This window comes from Acanthopagrus latus, chromosome 5 (assembly GCF_904848185.1).
Source record: "Acanthopagrus latus isolate v.2019 chromosome 5, fAcaLat1.1, whole genome shotgun sequence".
Classification (NCBI taxonomy): domain Eukaryota; kingdom Metazoa; phylum Chordata; class Actinopteri; order Spariformes; family Sparidae; genus Acanthopagrus; species Acanthopagrus latus.
The window spans coordinates 15,773,352-15,787,505 of NC_051043.1; the positions used below are offsets into that span (position 1 = coordinate 15,773,352).

A 14,154-nucleotide genomic window follows, 5' to 3' on the forward strand; every position below is an offset into this window, starting at 1 on the left:
ATACCTCAAACTTCCCATATTTCTCCTTAAATGTACCCTTAAGTGTCATTATATTGGAATGAATTCACTATATTGAGTGTAATATACGCAGAGCTGTATGTGACTGGTGCTCCTGCTGATTGAAGTAATACAATATTATCATTCAGTAGTCTGATCATTATCATCCCTGGAGTTTGAGACAATAATTAGAGCTAAAACTAAACTCAGTAAAACTCAATAATAATAATACTGAACAAACAGTCATGGAATGTAACTAAGTAGAATTTAGTACTGTATTTCCACCTTACACTTCCTGATAAGTATACAGTCAACATGATCCTGTGAGGCTCTGAACACAAAGATGACCTCTTGAGGCTATTCAGACTGACCTGAATGTCACAAGGAGGAAATAGAGACAAACACCACAGCTTACCTGGAAATATATCCAGGATCAATAAAATAGATATCATGTGTCTGCACTTTAATTTTGGATTGTGCACGAGAGCCTGAATGTGGCAGTTCAGTGAACTGATCTGTCTTAACTTTTAACACATCGGCCCCATCTAGTGGCTCAAGTGTTTTCACTCAGATGTAATCATGGACTCAGACCTGAGCTCCAGCAGCCACACTAAGACAATAACAAAGTCATCCTACTATCGCGTTCACAATATATCCAGGACAAACGGACCTATGTCTCAGCAGGGTTTGTACAAACTTGTCCATGTGTTTATCTTCAGCAGACTTGACTCTTTAAAAAAATCCATCAGACAGCTGCAGCTGATTCAGAACACTGCTGCTTAAGTCCTAACAAGAACCAAAAAAGTAGATTGCATCACTCCAGTTCTCAGATCCCTACACTGGCTTCCAGTCAGTCAAAGAACAGATTTTAAAATCCTGCTGTTGGTTTGTAAAGCACTGAATTGTTTGGTGCTAAAACACATTTCTGATCTGCTGCCACGTTATGAACCTCTTCCTACTTACTTTTAGTGCATTTTAAATGCAATTTTGAATTTCTTTTTAATGTAATTTGTATATGCCTGTAAGGCACTTTGAGTTTCCTTGTGTCTGAACTGTGCCGCACAAATCAATTTGCCTTGCCTAGAAAAGGAGGAAGCATCAATTAAGCCGTGAATCTTGCATTTCTGACTGTAATGCATGAAGAAACACTTAACAATACTATGTCATATGACTTCTGATGGAGAATTGCCTACAGAAAATAAAAGAACACCCATCAGAGAGTAGGTTAATGGCTGACTTTTCTTTCCAGACTGATTGAAAGGGGCAGATAATATCATGGTACATGGTACATTTATTGTCATGTTTTAAAATCACAAGATACAAACGGGGGCCGTCCGACCCATATTGAGGATGAGACTGCCATTACACTGCACATGGAAGCCTTTTCGAAAAGAAATCGAGGGACAAACAATGCAACTAAAGATCAGTAGCTAACCGACTCTCAGTAAAGGAACTGAGTAGTGACCTAGATAAAAGCAAGTCTGACCAACACAAGCACTGTTGTGAGCCATATTTAGGGAAAAGTTAGAATTACTTTGACACCTTTCTGCAGACATTCTGGAAACCAACATTTAAAAACCTCTGAAAGTCACTTTCATTTCTACGCAGGCAAAGTGTTTCATCACCGGAAGGTTTTGGGCAGAGAGACACTTCAACAGAACACTGTGTTAAGGACAAAAGACACAGGAGCCATTGGAGTTTGTGATCACATGAGCACTTTGTTATTTCACATCCATAGTAGTTTGATAATGTCATACGTATACGTCACATAGCCTGGACACAGAGAGAAGAGCAGTGTCACTGATGCTGAAGGTATTTACAGGCAGGAGGAGGCAGCCCGGGGAGAGAGAGAGAGCAGATTAAAAAACAGATGAGAGAGAAAGAAAGACAGACGGAGGGCGGCTTCTCCCTTTCTTTCTTTCTCTCCTTTATGTCATCTCCTTCACGTGTAGCATTTTTAAACCACGACACCTCAGCTCGTACGTCACCAAAATTGAAATCTGTCTTCGCCTCTTACCCCTGAGCCTCCGTGTTGCTCTGGCTGTATCACTACTATGTGTTTGTTTCCATCTGTCCCATGTGAACAGGATGTCAATGAACAGCAAACTGCCTGGAGGACTGAAAGCGACCCCTGCCTCGCCGACCACGGCCCGACACTCACCACGTGTGTTAGCGCTGAAACTAAAGCTTATACCTGCTTCCCGTATTTAACATAAAATGCATTAATAAATCAGTACACATCCATACATATAACTCATTGAAAGATTTAAATATATTTACAGTTCAATGAAAATTAAGTATTAAATTGTTTGTTTTTTTTCTGAAATTAAATGACTCTATAAACTGTACAGTAATGCAACAAAAAGAGGATTTTAATGGTAAAATTATATCCTATGTAAGTTTTTCAAAAACTACACAAGCATTTATTTATTTAATAAATGTACATTGATTTTAACCATTTCATAGTGTGTACTATTTAATATTTGGATTGGGCATCTGTATGCACTCTATGCAGGTTTACTGTGTATAGCCGTAAATTTTGTTATTTGTCAACTCGTTTGGAACCTAAGGCAACATTTTACAACTGAGCTTGACAGGCAGCATGTACAGTACGTACTACTGCCACAGAGCCGCCATCACAAAATATGTCGGGGTTTCCCTTTAAGCATCAAAAAATATCACCTCTATATGATCTCTGTTTCTTCACAATACTCTTCAAAGTCAACAAGAATCTCTGGAGACACAAATCTGTTGAAAATGGTTGGACACATCATAGCATATAGAAAATATAATGTCACAAGCCTTGAAGTGTCCAACAGGGCCATTCTCCCTTTTTTTCCTCAAGCGCTTTAAGGCATAGATAAGATCATTAACCCCTTCTCTGAACGCACATTCAACTAATTAGCGATGATTTCTTTGTTCAGCCTCGACCCCCGACACATTCAACAAGGCCTCCACAGCCATGCTTTGCTTTCATTAGACATCCTTCCCTGTTTCTCTGTTAACCGTCCACTTAGGTGCTTCCCTCAGCTAACTGGACTGGTTGATAAATAAATAGAACTCACCACATGTGTAAGTCATATAAGCATTTACAGTATGTACCAATAGATCAAAATGCATATGTACAGCGCAGGCTGTGGCCACTCACTTGAGTGTGTCCTCAAGAGATTAAGGTGGGACTGAGGGGGGAAAAGTCAACATTTTGGCAAAGTTACATGCACTTAAACAATGTCAACCACTGATTCATCCCAGCTGCGGTGGGTCTTATGAGGGAATGAAGAAGGGAAAAAAAGAGCAATTTCACTCTCCATATAAAGAGGTGATCAAATAGTACAGATGGGCATTCTCTTCACTTGAGTTGGACACCTACTTCAACAAACTCGTGTGGTTTTCTGCTCTTCTTTTAACAACATGCCCAATCACACCTCTACAACTGTAGCAGACACCGACTAAGAAGTTCACAATTTTTGCTTTTACATCAACCACCTTAAATTTTACGAAGAAAGATTCAATGTTTATTTATTTTTTCACGTGAATTTAAAGGATAAGTCTGCACCAATTAAGCGACAGGACATCAAACTGACCCCAGTGTTTGACTGAGGGCAATAACTGAGCACTGTGTTCAAACTGTGGCACAGCTAGGTGAATGTGTAGACAATACAGCAAAGTGCAGCTAGGCATGGTATACATTATATTGTGAATTGTCCCGTCTGTGAGCAGCCCCTCTGTAAGTTGAGATGGATGATATATATAGACTGGACAGTCACATAGTTAAGCTAGTAGCGGAACTTCACGCAGAGAGAGAGAAGCGTGTGCTGGAGTGTCTTTTGGTTTGTTTCATGTCTGGTCTTTTGGTTTTTTGGATGTATGCATGCATACTTGTCTGGATGTACCCTTGAAGTGGATGTGAGCTTGTGTTCGAGCCTGCATGCTTCCCTTGCATGTGTCTGTACATCATCTTCAGAATCTTTTTCTACAATGTTTTTTCAGGAATCATTCCTGATGTTCAGTTATTTCAAACAGGTTTTTGTCAGTATGTGGCCTCCAACGAGGTTTGTCTTGATCTTGCTTTCATTTCTCTCAGGGTAGCTTTCGCTCAGCATTGCCCGAGTCCGGCAGCGTCGTGGCTCTCCTCCATGCCTTTGAGGGTGACGTAGATGATGGGAACCAAGCCCTGCGTGGAGCCCAGGGAGCAGAGCAGCCAGTCCGGATCGGCCTTAGTCAGGACACGCAGGATATCGCCCTTGTTGAAGCTCAGCTGGCCGGGCTCTGTGGCTATGTGGTGGCACAATGCTCGGACTTCGCTGTGGGATGATGCAGGACATTGGGAAATGGTGAGCAGGATGATTTAGGTAATGTGTGGTCATGTTTCAAGAAAAATGCAAAACATTCCCTAGCTGAAACTTCTCAATTCTGCTCTTTGTTTTGCTTTAACTGAGTGTTTGTTGTATATCTGTAACCTTGTAAGTGTGCTGCCTCTCTTTTGAAAAATACCTTTTTAAGAGACACTTCACTCCTTGTTAAATAAAGAGTAAATAAATAATAAAATGAAAAATTGGATTCATTCATTTATCATAAAACATCCATTTGAGGTCGACACATCAGACCAGTTTGTCACTACACTTTTTCTATAAATTAATCTGGTTTGGATACTTTTCAGGTTGTAGTTCACCCATTGGAATGGACTGGTGTACAATAGTATTTGTTTACCACTGAGACTGTAGTTTGGCTTCAGTTGGTTGGGTTGGCCTTGGTGCAGGTGTGCTTTGGGTGTGAGTGGCTGGGGTTGGAGACTCTGCCTTCTTCCCACTTCCTGCTCCAATAGTCTGCGCAACAAGGTCAAGGACAGACCGATCGAGAGACAGCCAGCCTGATGGTGGCCTGAGAAGGACAGTGGAAAATATGAAATTTACTGCTACCGCTTAAATAAGTTTTGGAAAAAAAATATTTTTTATTATAACTTTTAAGATAAGGCTGATTTAAATTGTGTTTCTAATGGGCAGACTATCAGACTCATTCTTTTAACTTACCGGGTCGTGGGACCTTTCGCCCTCTGTTCAGCTCCCTCCCCCCTCAAAGGAGAACCCACACTGGATCCAAAGAGCCTTCCCCAGCGCAGAGCCTGTCCCTGAGAGGGGCTTTCCTCTTGGGCTGCAGCCTGGGCCCCAGACCCTGTAACTTTCAGAGGTTTGGTCTCTTTCTCCTGGTTGACGACAGACTCTGGCGGGCTGCCCATCCATGAAGCCCTTCCCCGGGATCCAGCTGAGTCACCACTAGAGCTGCTGCTGCTATTCCTACTTCGATACCCCTCCCCTTCTTGGCTCGACTCTGCCCCCTCCACCACTCCCTCTCTGGTGGGCGGTAGCTGGCAGTGTCGTCTCTCTGATGACTTCTTCCTCTTCTCAGTCTTAATGAACTTTGACCCCTCAGTGGATTGGTCGATGTAAACCTGTGAGGACTGCATGAGTTGGTACCACCAGCCCGCCTGTCTGTCTTGCCGCTGACGCCCCTCGTCAGACATGTCCTTGTCTTTTTCCTTCCTCATGTCCTTCTCCCGTCCCTCATCTTCGCCTTGGCTCTCCTGTCCTACGCCTTTCACCCTCTGCCCGCCCATCCCCCTATCCTTCAAGACATTTGCAAACCCTACTTCCATCATTGTCTGTCTGCAAGCAGGCCCGGCGTTCATGCTCTCAGATGTTGCCCCGTCCTTCCTCAACCTTGAATTCCCTCCCTCTCTTCTTGAGCCCACCCCTTCCATCCTGGGCCATGTTCCCTCTCGTCTCAGCACCGCCCTCTCTTTCTTCACCTCTGCACTCGACTCTCTGACCATTTCACTCACAGTGGTGCTCCATCCTCTCATGAGCTGGAAGGTGGAGCGTGTTGAGTGGTCGACACTCTGGCCCGCAGAGCACAGCTGCTCCTTGCGACGGAGGTGCTCCTGGCCCTTCTGCAGGAGGTGTGGTTCAAACAGCAGGTCCAGGTCAAAGGGGAGAAGCGACAGCGGCTGCAGTAGGAGGAGGAGTTCCTCAAAGAGCGGCTGACACGCCCCCTGCGACAGGGGAAGGAAACCCCAAGGGTTGTAATGTGCTGCTATGATATCTAGGAAAAGAAGACAAAACAGGAAGAATATCAGAAAAAGACTGAGAAGAACTATGACTTCATGCAAATATAGGCTTCAAATACTGACACTATCTGGGTACTTGGAGATGGATAGATGATGCACAATTTACCTTCGTGTGTGTAGAGGTGATTGAACCAGAATTCCAAAGATTTTAGGCTGTAAATATGAAGAGAGGGAAATTTTAACAAGGGATAAAAAGCTGGTACTTACAAAGTCAAACACTGTATGTTGTAAAATGTAACAAAGAAAGTAGCTAGCTTGATACCTTAGTAAACACTTACATGCAGGTTTATTTTTCAACTCTAAATTATCTTAAACCTGGCATGACTTAATTTTGGCCACTTAGTGGCAGCAGAAACAAGTTGTGAACACAACACTGAAATATTGAGGGAAATATCTGGCTCTTTAGCTGCTAAATGCTCCACCAGGTTCCTTCATCAGCTAGTCTTTGTCTGGGTTTTCAGAGCTTTTTCAGAACAGCTGACTGTTGCTAATGAAAACGACACCATGACAGCAGAGCGAGTGAACTAAAACAGTAAAATTGTGGCCTGCACACATTGTCACATTGTTCACATCTCCCTGTAAATACATCGTTATTCTAAAAATGATTGATTATAGCCACTTTAAAGATCCATCTAGGATGAGAGCCATCATTGAAAAGAATATGTTCATAACAGTGACAGTATAAACAGGGATCAAGGAAAATGACTTACTTAAGCAAGCCGAAGATAAATGCGTTGAGTCTCATGCTGTGGCTTGTGAGCTCTGAGTACTGGCTCACTTTTGAGAACAGGCTGTGGAGAACACGTGTGGACGGGCCTGATGGACACAAACACACAGATATGTTACCATAACCAAAATGTCACCAATCTCCTGTAGACAGACAGCAGTCATACCAGTTTGTCAAAAAACTAAGAAAATATGCAAGGCAGTTCTCACCCAGTTGTGTGGACGCCTCCACCAGACTCCAGGGCTGACAGCGCCGCTGTCCGATGATCAGGTCCAGCACATAGGCCTTCAGACCGTCCTGCAGCACCTCGTGCAGGGCCGGGCACAGGTACTTCAGGATGAGGTGACCCACGTTGGGACTCACCCAGCTGTTCCCCAGTTTAGCCTGGCAGGGTGGCGAGGAAACATTAGGGAATAAAGGATGAAAATGAAAGTAAATTGTGAATTGGGGGGTTGGATGTGGGATCAGAGAAACAAAATGATGCAACACTTTCAGTCCATCTTCTATCCAAAAATAAAAACAGAAAGTAAATAATTGTCTTGCTTCAGCTTTAAATCAAGAAATGATTAAAGCCTTCTTTTTTGTGCCTTATTTGTTCTCTGGATTTGATTGATCTATAGCCTGCTTTATTAAGTGTCTGTGGGAATAAAGCTCTGTGGAAATCAAAACATTATGCAACAGAAATTCTGATTCCTAGTTGCAGCTAATTGCAGCAAAAGTCACAAAGGACCAATTAGATTTCTGAAAATGTTCATTGTGTTGTTGTGGCTCATGTGCTGTGCAACTAATCAAATAACAGCGAGGACATATACCTCAAACAAACAAATGCACACTAGGAACTAAACATGGTGTTACTAACACTATTTGCTGTTGCAGATCTGGGAAAGGCATAATCCTTAAAATAATAAATACTGAATAAAGATTTCATACACTCACATATGCTTAAAATGAACCAAGACAAATGATGAATACAAGAAAACACAAAGCTCCACATTAACTTGAAACTACTGCAATTTACCAACTGGAAGGTTTTATGTTCTCTTGTACAGCCGTGTTAGTAAGTTGTAGCTCAAAGCCTCTAAATCTTGCTGTGTGAGCATTCACCAGCCAGTAGAATCAGCTTTCCAAAGAGCCATGTATTAGCAGTCAAGCAGTCATTAGTAGCCGTCATCCGATCCACAAATCTCCTACCTTCACATCTGGGTCTCGACTGGTGCCGAAGTGTGCCACAATCAGATCCACTGCTGTGTTCACGGCTTTCACCAAACCTGACAGAGTTAAAAAGAGGAAAAAAATGAAGAAAGATTTTAGCAATTATCCTTTTTGTCCACAAGCACTAAATGCCTTTGCAACAAATGTCACTGTATGTTGTCTTTTAAATCCATGATTTAGTCTTCTGTTTTACCCTCTGCTGGGAGGTGAGAGGCATTAAGATCCGAATTTAGCACTTGGTTTGCTGCACCCTACCGTATTTTTGCTGGCAATCTGCATGATTTCACTGTTTGATTTACTACGGCAGCCACTCGTTGTGCAATGAACAGCTGGGACTGCCTTCTAGGGATTTGTCTGCTATCAGCCTGCTTGGAAAATGATACAAAATGTACTGATGCTGAAAAGAAAGTAACAAAACCGTTACAAACTCCTACTGAGCACATAGTGGTTTAGCCTTAATTACAAATACAATAATACACATGAGGGCCAAATTGGGATTTTTGTCTAGTGCACTGATTTAGTACATTTCTTTGGGAGGCAATATATCTAGAATGAAAGATGAACAGGCTCAGTGAATCCGTCTGTCAGTGTCCTGCTCAAGTACACTTCAGCAGTGTAGGTGTTGGTCCACAAAACCTGGACGATTCACTTGAAGGATCATTATGTGACACCCAGCTTTTCAAGAGGCCCCAATTTATTCTCCCCACTGTCGAGTATCCCTGTCTGCAGTGAGAGGCACTTGATTTAACCACCTTTCAACAAAATTCCCTGTATGTGATTCTGTCTGCTGTGTCGTAGTATTATTTTGTGGCTCACGGTACAAACCATTGTCTTCCTATAGTGGCAACGGTTCAAGGCAGATCGGCGTACTAGAAAGACTGTCTGTAGGATAAATGATGACAAACAGCTCCTTTCAATGGATTGGTTTGTTTTAGACGCATCTTTTGCAGTCACTGTGGTCTTGTTTCTATGTTACTGCTGCGATGTGTGGGAGAAAATGAAATGAGACATTGAGGGAATTGAACAGTTTTTAGATTCAGAACTCGCTGTATGGATTAGAACATGTCAGGAAGTCAGATGAGGGATGGGGACCACCCAAAAATATACTGTTGGGAAAATTGGAAAAAAAAAAAAAAAAAAGTGAATCTAGATAAAACATTCTGCTCTACTCTTCAGAGTATGAGCAACATGATTTTTTAAAATTTTTGTTTAAATCTCTACGTATCTTGCTCCATTTCTGACTATGAAAGAAGTCAGCTGCATGACCTTGTTTAGATATCATTACAAATACTGCATCAGTACTCTCACACAGCAGGGAACGGATACTAGAAAAACAGCTCACCGTTTTAGTCATTTACGATTAAATATTTACAGACACACACACACATACACAGTGCCTCACCTCTCTTCTGCGTCAGGTCCACAGAGATGTGGGACTGAGAGGAGGAGCAGGAGGAGGAGGAGGTTGAAGCATCAGGGGAGAGGCAGAACTCTTCCGGAGGCTTCTCTGTCAGGGAGAAGTAGTCCGGCAGGAAGTCGCTGTAGCTCTGCTGCAGCTTAGCTGATTGGCCAACTGCTAAGACACACACACACACATATACAAAGATGATCAGACACACATATAAAACACATGCTACCACTTCAAAAAGCAGGAGAAGCCTTTTCAGATCCTTAAGTATGCAACTCTAGTTGAGTTTTTGAGAGACATCTCTAATATATTTGTTCTCCAGTGGCCCCTTCACCAATATTCTCTCAGTGACATTCCTTGAACCTCAACCTCCTTAAAAACTTGTTACTACTTTACATATCCACATCTACTTTTCTCTTCATAATCCTGTATACATTCCAACACTGTCAGTAAAATTATGAGCACCATTGAGCCGTCCCTGCGCATGACCAGAGAGGGCTGACGGGAAATCGAACACATTTCGTCTGGCAAGCCGCGGCCCTCCGCCCCTTCGGGGTTCCAGGCTACCCGTGTGACCCCCTGAGACCCTCTCCACTCCCAGAGGGTTTCGGCGACGGTACTCCCTCCATTTGAGAGCCTGGGGAGAGAGGTGGTGTGCTGTTGGGGAGGGGCGGTGTCAGGGTTATGATCAAGGGTTGGGTGAGGATTAGAGGATGGATTTTTGAGTAGAAGGATAAAAGAAATAAATGGGAGGGAAGTAGGTGGAAAAGGTGAAGGGAGGACGGGAGAAGATTTAGGTCCATGCATGACGGGAAAGAAGAAAGAGAAAAGGACAGAGCTTAGCTCTAATATCTGTAATACACAGAACTTAATAACTTTCACTTAAGTGAGACCCGAGGCAGCCATCTGTTGTTTTATCAAAGCAGCAAAACACTAATACTGTAAAGATTATGTGTTTCATTCTGCAGGCTGAAACCTCCATCATGTGCACCACAACATGACTTCAAACCAGGTGTTTGTAATTATTTTACATGTACGACTACTTGTGCAAAAGAAGTTGCACATGACTTTAGTACCTTTTAATGTAAACCTGTGTATAGTTAAATGAAGAGGAAACAGAGGAACAAAACAGCAAAGACAATCATAGTCATAAAGTTGAGAGAAAAAGTAGCAGGTAAAGTCCTAAATGTAGAGCCCAGTTTTTACTGAGGTGATGCGACTGACATCAAGAGACACTGCCTTGTCTTCATTTGTTTTGCATCTTTAGCATCATCCTTAGAAACAACCAACGATAAACAAAATGATTCCAAAGGATCCGATTTTTCGTGTCTCCACCCAAATGAGTCAGACACCGAGAGCTTTGAGTTGTTGCTGTGCGACTCCTCTGATATCCAAAACAAAACTTCCTGCAAACCTTAGAACAGCTGTGAACCCTGATGAACATAAGTTCAGTGTTGTTGCTTTTTCTTAATGCAAATTCCCGGGTTCTGGATTTAGAATACATTTTAAAGGTCCCATATTATGCTCCTTTTCAGCTGATCTGAGCAGGCTGCCACGTTTCCACTGCAACTCTGTCTTTTTTTTTGCAACCACAGCTGTGGTAATGGGGACTGTATCGTTGTGACATCACTACCTTACAGAAGTCCTGGCGGTTTATCTGAAGGCACACTGTCTGAAGACAGGCTGTGTGCATTTATCAGTGGATTGAGCGATTTGATACTTTCACAGAATCTATATGGCACCTAGACCTGCTTTATAACCAAAAAGGCCGGAAATTTCACTTTCTCCATTATGGGAAGATTTTAACCTTAATTTTCTTCAGGACATTTTATTGTGAGAACATCCTGTGAATAATTATTCTGGAACCCACCATTGTGTGTCCTTGCTCCGGGTCCTTTGCTTCCCTCCACGTGATTCCCAGAGTCCAGACAGCCCAGCGGGCTCAGTGTGTCACTGTTCAGTGCTGGTAAACTGGCCAGAGCTCCCCCATGGAAACAGTGTCCTTGCACTGCTGGCAGCGTTGGTGGCACTGTCCCTCTCTTCACCCCCAGGGATGGAGGTGGAGGGGTAGATGGCAGCTGCACAGAGCCCCCTCCCTGCTTTCCTGTTGGTGGGGTGTGCAGGTGGCCGAGGCCTGCTGAAAGCGGGCAGGAGAGGCTGTGTGTTGGCTGAGGGCTCGGTGTGCAGGTGGAGCAGGTCCCAGAGCTGGGAGCACCCTGAACCCGAACTGGGGAGTAGCTACCAAGAGGTGAAGGTCGTACTGATCCAGGAGGAGGCGCTGCTACAGCCAGAGTCCCCTGGTACCTGTGCACATTCTCAGCTGCATCTTCATTGTCTTCACCCACCGGACCTCCAGAGTCAGAGCCAGAGCCAGAGCTGGAGCGCGCCTGCATCCCAGAGACGTAGCCTGTGATCAGGGGAAGCAGAGGCTTGGGCTGTGGGGGTTTGGAAGCAAACTGGTGGTGGAAGGTGAAGGGCTGGATAGGGAGGGTGGTGGGACGCTGGTCCTTCCTGTAGCGGACCACTGCTGGGCGGCTGTCTGAGGAACTAGAGAGACCACCTGGACGAGCACAAGAAGAACAGTTAGGATGGAGACAGAAAAGTCACATCTGACAGCAACATTTACAAAGAAACATGTAGAAGAGAAGCAGTCAATGGCTGTTTTCATTATTATGACATATAAACACAATATAACTCATCAGCACCACAAACTACAGCCTCATTAATTGATCCTAAATTGAATCAACACATTATAAACAAAAGATAAACAAAATATAACCTTCATGAAGAGAGGATTTATGGCAGAACGTGTATTAAATATGAACAGTTTGCCACAGTAGAGGGAAGGGCTGCAAGTGATGATTTTTCACTGTTGATTAATCTGTGGATGATTTTCTTGATTAATGGATTAGTTGTTTGGTCTATAATATGTCAGTAAATGGTGAAAAAATGTAGATCAGGCTTTCCAAAAGCCTATGACAATGTCCTCAGAAGTCTTGTTTTGCCCATAACACAAAGATACAGTATACAGTTGATAGTGTTGTCATAGTGGAGCAATAAACCAGAAAAAGTTAAATGCTCACTTTTTCAGAAGCTGGAACCAGTGAATGAACTAAATTATGATCAGTTCATTCACTGGTTCTAATTCTAGTTCTAGTTCTTGACTCATCAGTTAATCCACAAATCCTTTCCACACTATAAACATTAAGTTTAGCAGAAAATTGCCCAGTCACGAGTCACGAAGATCAGCAGACCTTATCATACACAACCGCGCTGCTGTTAGACATTGATCTGACAGGCCCACGGGCACACACACGCACGCACACAAACACATTTAGAGACACACACATAGATTAAACCTGGAGCCACGGTGTCAGGAGGGATACCAACGAGGAGGAGAAGCCTTTTTCTGCACTTCTTGTTCTCTGCCTCTGAGTCAGTATCTGTGTGTGTTGTGTGTGTGTGTTCCTAGATCCAGTGCAGTGTTTGACAGACAGAAGCGCGTGTGACGTAGACGGTGTTGCGCAAGCTGTTTGTCACCCTAAGGCCAGCCCACTGATGCCACCTGAGCTGGGTGCAGTCATGGCTCTCTGCCACAGAGGGCGATGTTGAGCTACTGTTGAAACAATGATTACATGAGGAGGGAGGGAGGAACGCTACACACCCAGCAGGCCTGAGCTCCCACTGGGGATGGAGGAGACAAACACTCCCTCCTTGTCTCTCTTATATCTGCTCCGTCATCCTTTTAATTGACATTTTTTTCCTTTTCCTCCCCCTCTCCATCTCATGTTTTCTCTCCTCAGCTGCCTCTCCTCTCTCCCTTTTCCATCTGCTACTTCCCTGCCTCCCCTCTTTCTCCTCAGCTCCTCTCCTGTCTCACAAACGAATCCGTTAGATGGCCGAGGGTTTTCCTTTGCAGCTCCGATGCTTCATGTTAGCATCAGTAGCAACTGCATCCCAAAGGCTCTTAAAGAGGCCTGTATGCTGCGGTGAGACAACGCAGCTGACTCCAGTGAAGTCTGATGAATAATACATGTAGTGAAAAGATGCACAGCCTCTCATTATAACCTTAAATCATCACAGTCTGTATGAATACAATGTTAAAGGATGTTTTAGAGGCACACATTGTCGTTAGAGGTAGACCCATTTCCTTTAATGTGTTTATGTCTTTATTGTTGTGTGTGTGTGTGTGTGTGTGTGTGTGTGTGTGTGTGTGTGTGTGTGTGTGTGTGTGTGTGTGTGTATGTGTGTATATATATATATATATATATATTGGGTTGGGTAGATGTCTATAGAGTTTGAATTTTCTTCTCCAAAGTGATTTTTGGGTGGAGTCAACCTAGGAATGCGTACCTACATTCCTGCATAGCGGGCTACATGTAGCCCATACGGTTTTCACTGTGCTCATTTAGTGCCTGAGTTACAAAACAACCCTTCCATAATCTAGCAAACAAATCCGGAACTGGTAAACGAAGCAGAAAATGGTTTGTTTACACTTGTGGAGGCTGGTAATGGTGACCTGAGGGCAGGAGGGTTCATTTTCTATGAAGCTGCTGTATCTTTATAAACAGATTTTATTGAGTTCACTGAAAATCACTTGCTCTTATGATTTTGTCATAAATGAAAGATTACCACCACATAAACAGGTCATTTTAGTTAGCTCTTTCAGAGGTTTGGGTTGAAATT

At 43.4% G+C, this 14,154-nt stretch overlaps 1 protein-coding gene across 4 annotated transcripts in view; it reads right to left on the reverse strand.

Annotated features, from left to right (window-relative positions):
• Positions 1-1,268: 1,268 nt before the first annotated feature.
• rusc2 (RUN and SH3 domain containing 2) overlaps positions 1,269-14,154 on the reverse strand; it is a 37,940-nt gene continuing 25,054 nt past the window's right edge. The window contains exons 4-13 of one of the 4 annotated variants that reach the window (XM_037098129.1): positions 11,339-12,028; positions 9,934-10,125; positions 9,463-9,636; positions 8,040-8,116; positions 7,058-7,232; positions 6,832-6,937; positions 6,228-6,274; positions 5,028-6,096; positions 4,708-4,878; positions 1,269-4,301 (exon numbers count right to left, since the gene is read on the reverse strand). In XM_037098129.1, the coding sequence (XP_036954024.1) occupies positions 4,094-4,301; positions 4,708-4,878; positions 5,028-6,096; positions 6,228-6,274; positions 6,832-6,937; positions 7,058-7,232; positions 8,040-8,116; positions 9,463-9,636; positions 9,934-10,125; positions 11,339-12,028 (2,909 nt within the window). In that variant the 3' untranslated portion in view covers positions 1,269-4,093. The remainder of the gene's footprint in view (positions 4,302-4,707; positions 4,879-5,027; positions 6,097-6,227; positions 6,275-6,831; positions 6,938-7,057; positions 7,233-8,039; positions 8,117-9,462; positions 9,637-9,933; positions 10,126-11,338; positions 12,029-14,154) is intronic. The other 3 variants (XM_037098130.1, XM_037098132.1, XM_037098131.1) reach the window with 3 other exon arrangements.